Source organism: Lactuca virosa, chromosome 5 (genome assembly GCF_052849685.1).
Source record: "Lactuca virosa cultivar CGN04683 chromosome 5, Lactuca_virosa_CGN04683_v6, whole genome shotgun sequence".
In the NCBI taxonomy this organism is placed as follows: domain Eukaryota; kingdom Viridiplantae; phylum Streptophyta; class Magnoliopsida; order Asterales; family Asteraceae; genus Lactuca; species Lactuca virosa.
In genome coordinates this window covers 258,718,880-258,736,800 of record NC_136430.1, presented here as the reverse complement: position 1 = coordinate 258,736,800, position 17,921 = coordinate 258,718,880, and the positions used below count along the sequence as shown (strand labels likewise).

Genomic DNA, 17,921 nt, shown 5'->3' with positions numbered 1-17,921 from the left:
TGGAAGTGAGATAAGAGGGACAGAGAAGGAGTAACATATGTCAGTGGAGTGGGTGGTGGTGGTCTCTTGTCGAAGACAAAAACGGTGAAGGGGGCGTTGGGTGCATCTATTGTTTTCAATTGAGGGGGTAAATGAGGGAATGGCGAGGATAACGTGAATTGGTAGAAGAAAGAGGTGGTGGGGTGGGGTGGGGAGAGCGAGGTCTTTTTATTAATTTTATGTTGTTAAATATTGTAAATGGGAGAAAAAATGAAAAAAAAAATGAAAAGGGTAAAATTGTCTTTTTGTCCGGACCCGGGACAACGAGTGTAGTTTTTCGAAACCACAAGTATAGTTTCTATCAATATTGCAAAGTTTGGACCAAATGTGAGAATTTGACCAAATCATAGAGACAAAAATTGTAATTTACACCTTATGATTAAGTCAAAGTTATAGAAACACTCGAATATTAGGTAATATATCAAAAAGAACAACTTTAAATATTTTTATACTTTAAATTTGCAAATAATTCCATATAAACAACCTCGATAATTATTGTTTACAAGTCAAAATAAAGAAAGAAAATGCTTAGTTTGAGTGTTTCATTAAGTTAAGAACTTAATCATGCAAAAAATAATAATAATAATAATAATAATAATAAATAAAATCACTAACTTATATGCAAAAATATATTATAGTACGTAAATAAGAGTTTTCTAACAAAACTCCAAAACGTAATCATTGACCCTATCAATAAATTTTAGGAATTAATTTAACTAATAGTAAAAATCCCTACATGATTTTCTACTTAAACAAGCTCAAAAGACCAACTACATAAACAAGTGCTACATGTCTTGATCACATCATTGTCAACCGTACATAAAATGACATCTTCATTGCAACAAACCAAAAACTAACCAAGCACGCTAGAAAATGAAGTCTCAAATCTTATTTTACTTACAATAAACAATATTTAAGATAACATAACAAGAACCACAAAGGTAACACTTGATCACAAATACGCATGTCTTCCAATGGTGCACCAACTTCTTTGGAGCCACAAGATCGGATGCCCGTCATCGACTACTCCTTACTCACGTCTGGAACAGCTGACGAGCATTCAAGAGTCATCCAAGATATTGGGAAGGCTTGTGAAGATTGGGGATGCTTCATGGTACGTACCAAGATTGTAGATCTTTGTTTTTTTTAGGGTTTAATGTTGATTTGTATGGATGTTTAAAATCGGATATCTAAATTTTTTTTTATGAATGCCACGTAACTACAAAACAAGAAATTACCAAATAAAAATAAATAAAAGTATATTTTTCAAATTTTTAGATAATCCCAACATCCGAAATTTTGGAAATTTGCCATCCGAATTGTATCCCAAATTTGGATATCTAGATTTTTGGATTAAACTTTTGGATTTCTTGATGGGTTAAATGAATTACGTATTTTTTTTAAACCTCTAATGATTTGTATTGTGGGCTTTGTAAGTTGGTGAATCATGGGATCCCGGAGATTTTGATTGCAGAAATGATGCATATGTCGAATGAGTTTTTCAATATGACAACAGAAGAAAAGCTTGAATTTGAAGCTCATGATGTTTTGGATCCGATAAGATGTAGTACGGGATTCAATCCCGAAAACAAAAACAAAGACTTGTTGTGGAGGGAATATCTTCGGCTCATCGTTCATCCAGATTTTAATTGTCCTCACAAACCACGTGGTTTCAGGTATACACATGATATCATGCTTTAAGAACGTCTTTGAGGACTTCTTTCCATAAAAAGAAACATTATTCATCTTGTAACTTTTGAGTTAGCGTTCACCGCATTACCTAAAGATTATCATATGAGATGGAAATATGGTACACAACTCCCTGATAGATAACCATCATAAAATCCTAATACCATAAACTATGTTTTCAAAAAGATTTGAACCATTTACTAATTATGAAAAAGGACTGTTTGACTTCTTTTTAACTAATTTGTGGGTAACACAGTGAACTTGCATCGATTTATGTCAAAAAGACACGTATGGTTGCAATGGAATTGGTGAAAGGGGTTTCAGAAAGCCTAGGGTTTGAAGCATCGTACATGAACGAAGAACTAAATTTAGACTCAGGGTTTCAGTTGTTAGCAATCAACTATTATCCCTCTCTGTTGGAGTTCGATGGTAAACGAGGGTTAATGCCACATACGGATCACGGGCTCTTGACTCTACTCTATGAAAATGGTGTTCCTGGTCTTGAAGTTCTTCAAAACGGGAAATGGATTGGTATGAGTGATGTTCCAAATGCATTCGCAATCCTAAATTCAGATCATATGGAGGTAAGTTGAAACTAAGACACCATTTATTACATAAACATGACTAGACAAGATAAAATAGTCTCTCTTATACCAAGTTTGGCACGAATTGGACACTATGACATATGTCAATGTGAGAAAACATTTAATTTTTTCATTAGAAAATGCGCAACATGACAAACTATCAAAATCTCTTTTCATTATCTTTGTCAAAAATATACCTAAAAAGTTTGTGTCGTTCAATCTCATATAACAAACACAGCATAAGGTTGCATTTGTTATACATGATGAAAAAGACAAGCAATTTGGGCTATATGTGATGATAAGAACATTCATGTCCTATGCAAAACGTCCAACTTTATAGATGTCACAAAAATATAATTTTTGTCAAATTACATAAGTCTAGTTCCATGCACGTTAAATGTAGTGAAAAACCATATTCATGTTGTGCACATATAACCTAACGAACACAACATTGTTTCTTAGAAAAGATTGAGATTACTAAAAAAATCCAAACATCTTAACAGATATTTAGCAATGGGAAATACAAGAGTAAGTTGCATCGAACAGTTGTCAACGATAAACGTACAAGAATCACACTTGTGAACCCTAACGGACCATCACTTGACACCACCGTGGGCCCATCATCAAGGCTTCTAGAACATGACAAGTGTCTCCCTCGCTATCTCCCAATGAAATATAGCGAATATCTCAAGTTGCAAACTAAACTCACAATGGAAGGAAAGCACGCATTTGACAAAATCCGACTCTTATAAAACTCGCAATTGTTTGTTTTCTTTTTTTATTGTTTGTAACATTATCCATAAATCTCCCAAATCAATAAATTTCAACGAATCACAGTATTGAAAAATGATCTTTATTACAACATGATGTATATAACTAATCGATTTTCACATATAATATGATACAAAGTATATATTTACATTTACATGCGAAAAAAATTTCAACCTAACCTACGAGAGTGGCCATGAGAAACCTTAGAAACTCATTTATTAAGGACTCTCGAAAATGGTAATTACAATATATGCATTTGCTATGTATAGAAACAAAGAATATCATGTTACATTTGTGATAAAATGTCGCTAATTTTTCGAAGCTCTTTAAGAGCTCCCATGGCTTTAAATTGTCCTCTGCCTACAAACTTCTCTATAGGGTCATTTTGGTCTTTTTCTTGCTGGAAAACCGATTCAATCACCTAAAGATTACAAAAGTAATTTGAGAATATGTAACAAAATTCAAAGAGAATAATAAAACATAAACAAGTAAAATACCTCGATATTTTCAATCATGGATCGAGCAAGATTTTTCAAATTCTGTTCAACAACTTCCGGTTTGCTAGTTGTACATGATGATGATGATGATGATGATGATGATGATGATGATGGTATAGCCATTCCATTCTTTGAATGATCAAATTCAAAAACAGGCTCAGAAGTAGACGAAGAACCCTCATTCCCATTTCTTGCAAACATCCATAACCACGGAAACTTCCCCGAAAGAACTCTTCTTTCCTTAAAATTCTCCCCCAACTTTGGCGAATTGTCACTTTGCCCCTCCTTATTAAAAATCTCTTCGGGCGGGTCCGAAACCGGTAAAGGCGAAGCCACTTCATTAACCGAAGAATTCGACGCCACACTGCTTACTTCCATGTCATTATGAGAAACCGCATCGGAAAAAACCGAGGCGGCTTCATGACTTTCATCCATAGTCATGGCTTTTGTAACTGTAACAGGCGACAGTAACTGTGGCTGTGACTGAGTGGGGCCCGTTTTGATTTGACTCACTTTCGAAAGAAGTCTCGCGGATTCAGTTCTTGATAACCGCATCTTCACTCTCTCTGACCACCCTTTAATTCGGTTTCTCACATGTTTATGTAAATTCGCTTGTTTTTGTTCTTCTTCTTCTTTCAACAAAACTCTCCATTTCTCCTCCCAATAACTCTCGGGCACCGCGGGGCTGCCCGGAGGGGCAGCCCCGGGGTCAGACGGGAGACTATGACTCCTCGATTTACTCCTCTTGAACCGGGCCCCACCTCCATGAACCGAATTAATCGCATCAATCGCGACATTCATTAACGATTTAGCTTTTTTCACAAGTTTCCCAACATTAACGTCTTCCGGAAAGTTCAACAGTCTTTGCAAACACGAAGTCGCGTTTTCCGTCGCGAGAAGCGACGACCGCAAATAAAGAATCATCGAAACCGCAAGCGCGGAAATGAACGCGCCGCGTGTCGATTTCAAAACCCCGGAATTGAATTCCGATTCCGACGAGGGAGTTAACCGAGTGTTGTCGAGGGAGAAAATTTCGTCCCAAATGACCAAAAGGTCCTCGAGGGCAAATTCGCGTCCGAAAAGAACACGTAGCCATCGAAGCGCGAAATACTGCGGTTCAACTCCTAGCTCGACTAAATGAGTGTATAAAGACAAATCAACGATTGATAACAAATGGTATAATTGCGATGAGGCTTCGATCACGGGGGGTATTCCCGTCTGAGAATGGGAAAAAAAGTTTGCCATGGCAACTGCGCCTTTGTCGCCGTTCATTAAGGCGTCGAAGATGGAGTAGGCGTCGTGTTCGATGAATTTTTCGGAGAGGATAATTCCCAATTCGCCCTCGGCTCCGTATGCGTCGCTAAATGAGATGATTGTTTGGATTTTGGGGTCGAGGGAATGGAAGTTGTTGAGTTTTGATTGGTTGTTTTGGGTTGTGATGTCATCGGTTTTTTCGAAATCGGATTCGGTGAATGATAAGCCATCGAAATTGTCGGTGAAGTAATCTTGGTATTGTTTTCGGACTTCTGAAAGACGAGATAAATCGGCTTGAAGGACGTATAATAATGGAGCAAGAAGTTCATGCATCCCTGAAAAAAGTAAAAAAAGTTGTTTTTAATCTCTATAAAATTATGGTATTCAAGTGTAGTATATATTTAGGCTATGTTTGGTGTACTAGCTGAAAAGCTAGCTGTTAGCTGAAGAGCTAGCTGCTAGCTGATAAAAAATGACATTTGGTAAAAACTAGCTGAAAGATATAAAATGACATAAAAGGTCATTTAGAAAAATATGATGTTTATAATTAATTAAGGGTATATTTGGAAAAAAATTAAAAAGTTCCTGGAAAGCTAGTCCAAGTAGCTTTTAAGCTACTTTTTGGCTTGACAACTTAAAAAAGCTCGAAAAATAAGTTAGCTGTGGCGCGCCAAACATAGCCTTAAACACCAGAAAGAAGGCATATTTACAAAAAAGTAATTGTTTTTTAGCCATTTATCTGAATTTGATGCCCCTTTTCGGGAAATATTGTGATGTGGCATTAAAACGTAATGGTTTTAAAGGTAATTTGTGTTTGGAAAACGCCACATCAGCACTAACCGGTGGCTCTTTTGAAAAAAAATGAAAATGAAAAAGGCTTCCATGCAAAAAGGAAAAAGTTAATGTGGCTTTTTCAAGTAAATGGCAAAAAAGGCAATGGCTTTTTTTGTTAATAGGCTTAAAAAAGAATGCATAAACACAAAAAACCAGACCTTGAAACAAGAACTTTGTGTGTTTTTTGTAGCATTGTTTACACACAAGAAAGAAACTTAAAATAGTGGAAAACTAACTTTGACATTTTTAAATTTATGTTGTTGAACTTGAAGTGTAATATGAATTTAAGCATTATACAACAGTCTATTAGTATATTACCTTGTCTGTAGCCATAATTTGGATGTCTAATACACCAAAGTAACAAAATCCTTCTCAATACACCTTGGCAACCAGGTGTCTGAAAGTAGCTACCATGTTCAGGATACAACCTTGACAAATCTTGATCAACCATTTTCTCTAATTCAGCTTTATGAAAAAAGCGACCCCACATGCTATCTGCATTAATATCAATGAGCTATTAATCAAGATTTCATGGTATAGATTGTTTGTAAATGCAAAAATAGAATCATGTCACCTCAAAACAATCTAAACACTACCCGAATTCTAGTCTCTTTAAATTGTGTGTTGATAGGAAATCATTCATGTTGTTTTAGCTACATAAAAGGTAATAAATGTACCAGGGTTTTGTGAAAGAGGGCTGTCCATAACAAGATCACGAAAGTTGCTTTCATCTTTGGAAATATGAGGATTGATAAGAAGCCTCCTCCTTAAAGCTGCGTATCTGGAAAATGGAAAGACAACATTTAACTTCTTCTAAGATGCAAATAGAGATCCCATGTTAGTTCTAAAAATCTTGGAAACAGAGAAAGATGTGGGAGAAGTAAAAGAACTTCAAGCTTAACAATATGAAGGTTAGACAAGATTGCCTTAAACCCTATCAAACAGTAAAATCCTACAAGAATAAAAAGCACGCCTCACAGAAATCATGAAATAACAGTAGAGTTTGACAAGTTAAAGCCAGATGTATGTTGGACGTGATAAAATATCAGGAACAACAACAAAGATGCTGTATTTGATCAGATGTTCAGATAAACCAGAAGCCTCAATTGGAAAAATTAACACGTGAATCATCAATTAAACATGCGATTCAACACCTTAAATGTCTATATAGAGGTATGGAGAGAACAGATACCTTCTACGGGAATTGGCGATTACACGACGAAACTCATCAACGGAAGAGGAAGAAGGAGGTAAAATCCCCAAATCTATACGCCATTGAACTCCTCTTAGGTCTCCAAAACGGCGATGATTCTCCAAACCGGTTCTCTCCGGTGATAAGTCTCCCGACGACGACGATTCCGGCAATGTCTTCTTCGTCGGCTCGATTGGAGCCGCAGGTGACATAATTTAATATGCCCCAAAAAAATTCACAAAACCCTCGAAATCCCAATTGGATAAACTATATCACAATGTTCGACAGATTGGAACACCATATAACCGTTGTATACGATCACCAAAGGAAACTTTCTAATGATGAATAAATCATGGGATATGTGAATTGAAAAAGAGATTTTTTCGAACTCCAGAATTCAGAAAGAAAGACTTAGGTAAACGTTGTTGATTGTTAGGGTTTGTGAGGATTGCGCGATGAATAATAAAAAAAGATGTTGTAAATGTGAGATGAAAATTCAAGAAGACAGAGTTATACACAAAAATGTTGAGGGATTTTAACGAAGAAAATCATAAAATTCTTAATTTTGATATTGACTGCAAGAACATCCGAGAAGATGTAAGTGGTGAGATGGAGCCTCGCGGAATGATTCGGATATTCTCATCATTTTACAACTCTTAGATACGCTCCAATGCCATAATTAAAAATGTTAAGAGGATTGGAACTTGGTCTTATTAACTTTTCTTATGGATCATGATATTATGTTACCTTTTTTATTACGTTCTATTTGATTTTATTAATGGGATATTCCTAGAGAAATATTTAGAGTTGCACAAAGACTAGTTTTGGACCGGATCCGAAAGAAAAATGAGATTGAACCGATGAGACTGAATCGAAAAAGACCGGTCTGAGACCGTCCGTGACTGATACGAAAAAAATCACTACAAGAATACTAAGATATGCCAACGATATCTATCCCGACGACAAAAGTCGTCGCTACAGGTCACCCTATCCCGACGACATGTCGTTGCCATATCTTTTGGAACCTTTGACCAATTTCCTTTGACTGCGATATCTGTGCCGACGACTAGTCGTCGCCACAAGTCTGGCGGGAACGACGAAAATGTTCGCGGTAATCTGAAAATCTATACCGACGACATGTCGTCGTATCAAAAAATCTATTTTCCATTTATTTTTATTCCATGTGCCAGAAAAACAGAACGACGTAGTTTTGGGGAAGGCTATCCCGAGTCGTCGGGCACATGTTTTTTAATTTTTATATATATTTTTATTTCAGCAAAAAACGCAACGTCGTCGTTTATGTGGACCCTATACCGACGACTTGTCGTCGGCATAGGGGTTTACCCTAAAAAAGATACGCAGGCGTCCTTCATTTGCACACAGCGACTGTTCTTTCTTTTACACTCTCCTGTGACGAAAATTGCATCTCAACTCAAATCACCGGCGATTAACCCTATCCAAGGTTGTTTCTACCCCTATTTCGTTTTTTATTGTTGTTTGGTAATGATTTTTACCACAAATTTGGGGTTTTTTGGTGTGTAGGGTAGTTAACCGGTGGTGAAGCACCACCGCTCATTTTCCTGCCTCAACCTTCCCACCGGCGAGTTGTTCGTCGGCGACCTCGTTCCAGCCACCAACGGAGTTGTTCACTGGTCCGTTTTTCAACCTTGTTCATATTGTTTTTTTTTTCTGATTTTATATTGCCGCCTGTGGCCACCACCAGCCACCACCGAAGGATTACCAGCTTCTTTGACTAGCCAGAATTCGTTCATCACACAAGAACAAAACACAGGTTAGTTTTTTTTTTTTTTTCTAATGTTTATTGAAATTGAAATTATATGTATATATAGAATTGTGTTGAAATTGAAATTGATCCTCCTTTGATTATATAATTATGTTGTTTGTTTGGTATATATATGTGATTGTGTTGTTGTTTGTTTAGGTTTATACTTTAAACAAACTAATAAAAGTACATTGCTATAGAATTGTTTTGCTTGGTTGGTATATGTGTAATTGTGTTGTTTGTTTGTTATATGTGTGATTGTTGTTTTTTGTTTGGAATATGTATATTGTTTGTTTAGGTTGGTATGAAATTTTGTATGATTGTTTAGGTTGGTATGAAATTTATATTGTTTAGGTTGGTATATGAAATTGAAATTGTTTAGGTTGGTATGAAATTTTATGTGATCTTTGTTTAGGTTGGTATGAAATTTTGTATGATTGTGATCTTTGTTTAGGTTGGTATGAAATTTTATGTATAAAATGTAAAATATGTATGGTTGTGTTTAATTTGTTTAGTTATTAATAGCAACATACTTTTTTTATCTTGTTAATTAAAGTATTTTATTTTCATTTCTATTTGAAAGTTATAACATAAAACAAAATAATAAAATTACGTTGTTATTAAAAGTAATATTAAAAGTATTTTTTATCTTGTTTATGGTGTTATAAAAAAAACAAAAACAAAATAAAACAAAATAATATTAAAAGTACAATGCTGTAATTGAAAAAAATAAAATGTATATATACTATAAATATGAAAGAGAAGTGAACAATAGAATGTTTTAAACAAACTAATAAAAGTACATTGCTATAAAATGTGTTTAGAAGTCTACCCTTGTGAATACTCTATCAATTCCGTCCGATTTCTACTTCCAGGGTATATATTTCTTTATATACTTGTCAATATCTATCCATTCCGTCCGTTTTTTTTCTCAAACAAAAAGTCATACAATTTAACTATGTATACAATGTTATTTTTAATAATGAAACAGTAATGACAGTCGATAAGAGTTGGATTCGTGAAACCGAACGTCCCCAAAATTCTTGGAAGGTCTTAAAAACTTTATGGAGATTGCCAGGAAACATGTTGACTCTGAAGACAAAGTGCGTTGTCCGTGCGTAAAGTGTGGTTGCTAGGAGGAATGTTGCTCCTACTATAAACGATGGCGATTTCATTAACGATGACAATAACGATGGTGATACGAACTCTTCAGATGAAGAAATAAATAATGAAAAATATGACAGTGATGATGATGTTGTACATGTATATTGTTCTAGTGATGAATCTGATTGACGGTATGTCGTAGTTATTATATATCCTGATTGCTTATAATATTTGTTAAATTTTCAAATGTTGCTTATTTATAATTAGCTTTATTATATATTTTGAATGTTTATAATATTAATTTTCAAATGTTGCTTATTTATAATTAGCTTTATTATATATTTTGAATGTTTATAATATTTGTTAAACAGATGGCAGAAGTCGCGAGGGGACATGGAGGAGACGGTAGGGATAGACCACCACACGGGGGTCGTACGCGGTGTACCATCGGGTTGCCAATCTTGTAAGTTACATGAAATTTTTAAGTATTAGATATATTAAAGTTTTAAATTTCTAAATTTTCAATTCTATATGTAAATGTAGCACAAGCGAAGAATGTGAATGTGAATAAGCGTGGCAAAGGGAGAAACTTAAATTTGTACGACGAGTATGAAAACAACAAGTGTAAGCCTTTGGATTTGCGAATTGATATCTCCGGGCGGACGTACCGATTTGTGGGGGACAACGGGCAAATGTTTGTCAGACTGATCTCAAATCTGGTGGGATCAAAGGTACCGTTGCATTATCATACTTGGCGTCGTGTTCCTATCGATTTCAAAGATGATTTATATCCCGAGCTAGAAGTAAGTATACAATATATTTTATATGTATTGAATTTTACACTTATTAAATGTTTTTTTACTAATCAAATATGTTTTTCCTTTTGTAGACTTATTTTGATCTAAATAGGTACCGGGGCACAGACTTGTGGGAACCCCTTCGAGCGGGTATCCAAGCAGACATGCAAAGAGCTTATCGAGACTGCAAGCATGATATGAAAAAACATTTTGATAGAGTTGGTGGATATCATGATGTGGAAAGGGCAAGAAGATGTCCACTGACTGATTGGTCCGCCGAAGCTTGGAACAAAATGATTGATTTGTTATTTTGACCGATGAATACAGACGCACGTCGATCAAAAATAAAATTTGTAGGTCGAAACTTCCGCACACAAGTGCTCACGGATGTAGATCCTATGCTCAACGACGTTATTTAGAGGTAATAAAATATATTAGTATTAGTTAAAAGTGTTATTAACATTTGTATAAATATATTTATTGATTTCAGTTATTATAGGAAAAAATGGGAATGAAGCCGCAACATATTGAGGGTTGGAGACAAATGCGCTACAAAGAAGGTTCATGTTGGTGTACAAGTCGAGCACAAGAAGATTGAGTAAGTGATAAACGAAATGAATATGTTGTTTAAATATATTATTATTATTAATTATAGTTTTTTGTTTAAGGAATATTATTATTATTTTAATGTTTAAGTTTAGTTGTTTGTTTTAATTAACGTATGTTTATTGTCTTCTTTATTTTAGGAAACAATTCAAGAAGAATATGAGAAAATGCAAAGCGAGGTTGGGGAAGGCGGAATAGTAGACGAGGAAGAATGTTTAGAACGTGCCCTTGGGACGAGACGCGGGCATGCTTGCGGGGTGGGTAGGAGACCAACCGCCAACTTCGGTTTAATTCCAAATGAACGACCTTCCACTTCAAAATCTTCCCAATCTCAACCCCAATCTCAATCCCAATTTGATGCACAACAAATGCAAGAATACTTGCAACAATATAATGCATCATTGGCGGCATGTATTCCGGGCTTCCAACCACCACCATTTCCTAACTTTTTATTCAACTCTAACATACAAGCAACTACCTCTCAACAAGTTGCCGAAAGGATGGAAGAAGAAGGAGAAGAAGAAGGAGAAGAAGAAGAAGAAGAAGAAGAAGAAGAAGAAGAAGAAGAAGAAGGAGAAGAAGGAGAAGAAGAAGAAGAAGAAGAAGAAGAAGAAGGAGAAGAAGGAGAAGAAGAAGAAGAAGAAGAAGAGTGTTTTGAACAATGTTAGTTAACTATTAGAATTTGATGTTTTGAATTTGAACAATGGTACTTAGTTAATGTATTTCAATTGATATATGTTGGGATGTGTTTTGGATTTGTTAAAAATGCAGGAATGGCAATGTACTAAATCTGTAAAATTGAAAAAAAAAAACAAACAGTGTCTATCCCGACGACAAGTCGTCGCTATAGGTATGTCATTGGCTCCTGTTAAAACCCTACAGCGACGACTTGTCATCGTAATACACAAAGCCTGTGGCGACAACATGTCGTCGCTATAGGTTTGCCGACGACAAGTCGTCGCTATAGGTAATTAATAAAACTTTATTTTTTATCCCCGAAAATATGATTGACAAAACCTATCGCGACGACATCTATACCGACGACTCTATTGACCTATGTCGACACGACTATGCCGACGACTCTATCCCGACGACATGTCGTCGGCATACCCTATGCCGACGACTTGTCGTTGGTATAGGGTCCGAATTCGTCGTCGGCATACCCTATGCCGACGACTTGTCGTTGGTATAGGGTCCGAATTCGTCGTCGCCATAGGGTGTTAATGTTGTAGTGAATTAACCATTCCGAGACTGCTTTCAAAAACGACTCGATCGTTCCAGCACCGAGGCAAGATCGGTCTGAAACCACTCAAAAGGCCGGTAGACAAAGTTTTTAAACATATATATTTGTATTAATTACATAATTTTTAATCACACATTATCTAATTTTCTTTCCTTTTTTACTTTTATTAAACTTAAGTGTATCATTTTCTGTAACGTCCCAAAAATCATGACATAAATTTTTTTGTTTTTAGATTAATAAATCGCTAATACATATATTTCCCATAAAATCAAGGTAAACAAGTTTTAGCAAAACATCAGCAAATCAGAGTAATTCACAGCGGAAACATGTGGTGTGTGCTCTGCAATCATCCCGAGCCTTTCCATTTGAAAACCGGATTACCTGAAACATAAACTTAAAACTGTAAGCACAAAGCTTAGTGAGTTTCCCAAAAATACCACATAACATACAACCACGAAATAACATGCAACATACATATAGTTGCCATCAGGGTCGGTCCTGACTTATTTTCGGCTCTGTGCAAACACGAAAAAAGACCTCTTAAAATAAAAATATTATATACAATGTTACATAAATGGAAGGCAAAAAATTAAAATCCAAAAGCTTAGTAGGAATCGAAGAGAGGCTGGCCTACCCATTAGACGCATACGCACACTTACCATTTCAACTAGACTAATAGATGTATAGCAAAAATGTTCCTACTTTTATATATATATATATATATATATATATATATATATATATATATATATATATATATATATATATATATATATATATATATATATATCACCACAAAAAGCAATCAGATAATTAAAAAAAACGCTTAAGAAGAATCGAACCCGGGTTCAGAGTTTATAAGGGGCGCGCCTTCAACCATCTGGAGAAAATAAACTTTGGGAAAATATGGCTATAACATTATATATAATATAACGTTACTATGTTAATAGGATAATTTTCGGGCCCTATTTTTTTCGGGGCCCTGTACGATCGAACACTTTGAACTCCCCTAGGGCCGGCCCTGGTAGCCATAGGCTCCCCCCATGGTCTTTGCCTGGAATGCCATGGGCTCTCCCCATGGTCTAATATCCAAGTGCCATGGGCTCCCCCATGGTCTTAGCCTGGAATGTCATGGGCTCCCCCTATGGTCTGATATCCAAGTGACATGGGCTACCCCCATGGTCTTTCATGCAAGTATCACAGAGACAACTAGCATTCCACATAACACGTAATGGGTCGGTATTGGTGCCTTCGACCCATGGATATAGTGACAAGACTTACCTCGATAGCTGAACCCATGAACAACTCTCTGACTGTTGATCAGCTAAAATCCCCGCGCTATCAAACAATTAACACTCAATTAACAATTAGGTTCCAAATCGTATCCAATAATCCTTAAATGGGGTAAAAAGACCATTTTAACCCTCACCTAGTTTAGTCCAAGACTAAGGCCCAAACTCCTCATCATAAAGGCCCACCAACCAATAATCATCCAAAGCCCATTTATGGCCCAAATTTCCAAAATGGGCTAAAACCCTTACATAGGCCTTAGCCTAAGGCCCATTAATATTTTCCCAATCCAAACACTTGTTTATAGATGACCCAATACAGCCCCAAGCAATCCAATCCCAAAAGCTAGCCCAAACACACAAAGCCCATTCAGACCGAGTGTGTGGGGCGTATAGCCACGTACGCGCAGCGTACTCGCTTGGAGGCTTGTATGCCCAGCGTACCCACCCTTATTAAGCCCAACCCTGATTTTCACTTAATTCGTTAAGACAAGCTTTCCAAACCACAAATCTGACCTCCTTGAGCTGGAATACCACGTAAAGTTGCCAACTTTACGTTCATACATGACTAGAAGAAGCTCTTAAGCTTAAAAGGGACTTATTGGTTGACTTAATGCATGCATGACTCCATAAAACACATAAAGCTTGCACCTTTATGCTCAATGTCACACCCCCGAACCAGACGGCGGAAACGTCTGGGGGCTCGTGTGACTAACAATTGAATAATCATCACAATGAATATACATGAAGCATAACACATTCATCACCAACATTACATAATACAACTGGCATTGTTTACATCAAGTACATTGTTAAAATACATAAGTTCTAATTGTTCAAAGTAAGATAAGTGATGTTACATAAACAAAACCATACACTTTCTTATCTTCCAGCTTAACGATTACCTGAGAATACAAGTTATTTTGAAAACGGTCAACATATATAATGTTGGTGAGTTCATAAGTATATTTGAGTAAAAGTCTTTGTATCTTTCATAAAAACCCAGAAAATCCGATATTTTCTATAATATGTTTTGAAAATGATGTGAAGGTCGAGTATAAATGCATGTGTGAATTTAATAGATAAATCTTGTAAGAGTGTAGTTTAGGTTCATTGTATTTTGAATAAATGATAATTGTATATGAATAATTTCCCCAGAAAATCTGATATTTTTGTTTTATAACAACGTCTAAATTCTTGTATCGTTAAATAAATCGTTTTGTATTAACACAATTAAAGAGTTTATCTTCAAAAGGTTATCTTTTGGTATAGAATCCCTATATGAGTCGTTATAACCATGCATAATAATGACTAGGTCGCCCGTCTTGGTATTTTTCCAAATGTCGGTCTTGACTAAGGATGTTGTCGCCCTAGACTGGCCTAGTCTAGCTGTAGCGAACAACTAAGGCGTGGGGGGTCACCCCGTATAGATCTATACACAAACTCCCGCTTTCCTACTAGGAAACTCTGATTATAACTACAGGCTACGATAGTACACTCAATGGTGCCAACCGACAAGTCTCACTAGATTCTTAACCTCTTTTGTATTACGTTTAATGTTTACGTATTTGTGAGATGTTTTGTATTCGAAAGGTATCATTACAACTTACTAACACATGAATTTTCCATTCCAAGCCCTATCTATTAGTATGAAATTGGGCCACAAAGGCCCAATCACATGCATAAGGGTAATTTAGGCCCAATAGGCATGTAAATGGGCCACAAAAGCCCAATAAACATGTAATCCATAACTTAGGCCCAAACTAACATGTAAGTGGGCCACAAGACCCAACAAACATATCATGGAACACATTGGGCTCATTTCTTACTCAATGGCCAAGAAATGTGAATATTGGGCCCAATAAATAGTTTTTAACGTATTTCGTTCGTTCGTTTGATTCGATTGATTGTTTTAGTTTGAGGCTTAATAGATTGATGATAAAAAGCTTTCATTTTGTAAAAATGACGTTTTTGGCCAATAATACTCAAATCTTTAATTAAGGCCTAAAGTTTTGTAAAAATGACACTTTAGTCCATAATTTATAAAAGTTTGAAATTTTGTCCCCAAATGACTAGAAACTTGTAGTTTTAACCCAAAATGTTATGTTTTCACATTTAGAACCCTGTTTTGCAGAAAAATACATTTTCAGCCCCTTGTTTGTAAGAATTTACATTTTCGATCCAATTTTGGAAAACTTTACATTTTTGGTCCAGTTTGAAAATAAATGACATTTTCACCTCTAAACTTGGTTTATTTACACTTATGACTCAAACTTTGGCCAAAATAACATTTCTAAACCTCAAACCTCATTTTTTTCGCAAATTGGGCCCTAAAGCCGTGAGGCCCAAAAGTTTGGCCCAATAAGCTTAAATTTGCATTTTTGATCCCTATGAAAACATGTTTAGCATAAAAAAAATACCTTTTTATACATGTGGGACCAGTTTGGCCCTTTTAAAAACAGAATTTTTACTTTTTACCCTTATCTTTTGTTTTCTTGACAATTTTTAACCTTTAACAAGATTTTTGTTCAGTCCTTTTGCATCTTAATTATATGTTCACTTTTAGCTTGATAATATGTTGTATATAGTGTTGTAGTTCTTAGATCTTTATTACATACACTTAAAATTTCGAGATTCACTAAGATCTAACACATTTTTACCAAATAAAGTAAGGATTCAGACAACATGCATATAGCACATAGATCTACACATTTTACTTGTATTCTCCCCGAAAAATCATATGAAAACCGAAAACAAGGGGGTATGAACTCACCTTTGCTTTGATGTTTCGGTTTTTGAAGAGAAATGAAGAAGATTTTTGGTCATAGCAAGCCTCCTTGAGTTAATTTTGAACTTAAGAAGCAAAGATTGACAACACTTGATGAAGATCCTTGAATTCAAGCTAAATTTTCGAGATTTCTTTGAAGGAAGTAAGAGGATGATCTTTGAGAGTAATGGAGATAATTTGTGTAATGTGTGTGTGTTTGGTGGCTCTCGGCCGAGAAGAAGAAGAGAGGGGAGAGAGAGAGAAGTGAAGTAACTATTATGGATGCATGTTGGTCCATGCATGGATATATGGTGTGTAATATGGAGGTGACACCTCCCAAAGTCAACCCTCCCCATAATACTTATTTTCCTTTTTTTTTATTTTATACTTGGGCCGATATTTGGGCTAGGAGGAAAGAGGATGAACTAGTTTGGCCCAATTCTTCCCTTGGTTCGAAATTATGAAGTCCATAGAGAAGTTTTCGGCCCATTGGGCCTTTAGGGTGGTTCACGGCTCAAATGGTATAGAAAGTGGGTTTTATGGCTCACTAAGGTTAATTGGATTAGTTATGGCCCAATAAGGCCCATTAGGGTGAGAATGAATCATTCTAGGCCCAAATGGTCCAAAATGTTTTAGATTTATGGGTTGGGTCCAATTAGGATCCAATTAGGACTTCTAAGTCCAGTAAAGTTGAATTGGGTGCTTATTGGCCCATTAGGCCCAATAAGGAACTCCTATTCCAAAATGGACTTAAACCATGGATCTTAGGGCTTCAGACTCTTTGATGAATATAGTTGATGAATCTAACTGAGCATTGAGTGAGATTTACTTAGAATATAATTTTGACAATAGTTGAAAGGTTACACAGGAATAGAATTTTCTAGCTAAAATTTCCAGTTGTGACATCATCCCCCCGTTAGAGGGAATTTTGTACCGAAATTCTTTTGAAAACTAGGATTGTGAAGGAAGGAATAAGTGAGGGTACTTCTGCTTCATCTGATCTTCACATTCCCACGTGAATTTCGGTCCGTGTTTCGCGCTCCATCGAACCTTCACAATCGGGATGCGACTATGCTTTGTACGCTTCACCTCTCTATCCATAATCTCAACTGGTTCTTCGACGAACAGGAGGTTCTCGTTTAGCTCGAACTCTTCCAAAGGGACGACTAGGGTTTCATCTCATAGACACTTCTTCAGATTTGAGACGTGGAACACTGGGTGTACGTTGCTGAGCTCGACTGGCAGCTACAGCTTGTAAGCCACTGGACCAATCCGGGAAAGAATCTCGAAAGGTCCAATGTACCGCGGGTTAAATTTTCCTCTTTTCACAAATCAAATCATTCCTTTCCAAGAAGAGACCTTTAACAGCACGCGATCCCCGACTTGAAATTCTAGCGGCTTCCGCCGCTTGTCAGCATAGCTCTTCTGTCGGTCTCGCGATGCCTGAAGTCGAGCCTTGATTTGGACTATAT

General features: G+C 36.1%; 2 protein-coding genes across 2 annotated transcripts; one reads left to right on the top strand and one right to left on the bottom strand.

The window, feature by feature from the left end:
- The first annotated feature begins 944 nt into the window (after positions 1 to 944).
- On the top strand, positions 945 to 3,159 carry LOC145115081 (2-oxoglutarate-dependent dioxygenase 19-like). Its single transcript, XM_079051245.1, has 4 exons — positions 945 to 1,153; positions 1,477 to 1,715; positions 1,985 to 2,312; positions 2,816 to 3,159. The coding sequence occupies exons 1-4, from the start codon at positions 1,004 to 1,006 to the stop codon at positions 3,062 to 3,064; spliced, it is 966 nt and encodes a 321-aa protein (XP_078907371.1). The 5' UTR covers positions 945 to 1,003; the 3' UTR covers positions 3,065 to 3,159.
- A 22-nt stretch (positions 3,160 to 3,181) lies between these two features.
- Positions 3,182 to 7,537, bottom strand: LOC145115080 (Ypt/Rab-GAP domain of gyp1p superfamily protein). Its single transcript, XM_079051244.1, has 5 exons — positions 6,861 to 7,537; positions 6,346 to 6,449; positions 5,987 to 6,163; positions 3,581 to 5,169; positions 3,182 to 3,504 (listed from the first exon to the last, which is right to left on the bottom strand). Exons 1-5 carry the CDS (start codon positions 7,070 to 7,072, stop codon positions 3,370 to 3,372), a joined length of 2,217 nt encoding a protein of 738 aa, XP_078907370.1. The 5' UTR covers positions 7,073 to 7,537; the 3' UTR covers positions 3,182 to 3,369.
- Between the last annotated feature and the right edge of the window lie 10,384 nt (positions 7,538 to 17,921).

What these genes read in the sequence shown, in the direction of transcription:
- LOC145115081 (XM_079051245.1), top strand. Translation starts at nt 1,004, where the DNA reads ATGTCTTCCAATGGTGCACCAACTTCTTTGGAGCCACAAGATCGGATG. An exon ending in AAGATTGGGGATGCTTCATG is followed by an intron (nt 1,154 to 1,476) that starts GTACGTACCAAG and finishes GGGCTTTGTAAG; the next exon opens with TTGGTGAATCATGGGATCCC. An exon ending in TAAATTCAGATCATATGGAG is followed by an intron (nt 2,313 to 2,815) that starts GTAAGTTGAAAC and finishes ACATCTTAACAG; the next exon opens with ATATTTAGCAATGGGAAATA.
- LOC145115080 (XM_079051244.1), bottom strand. Translation starts at nt 7,072, where the DNA reads ATGTCACCTGCGGCTCCAATCGAGCCGACGAAGAAGACATTGCCGGAA. An exon ending in ATCGCCAATTCCCGTAGAAG is followed by an intron (nt 6,450 to 6,860) that starts GTATCTGTTCTC and finishes TCCATTTTCCAG; the next exon opens with ATACGCAGCTTTAAGGAGGA. An exon ending in AAATTATGGCTACAGACAAG is followed by an intron (nt 5,170 to 5,986) that starts GTAATATACTAA and finishes TACTTTTTTCAG; the next exon opens with GGATGCATGAACTTCTTGCT.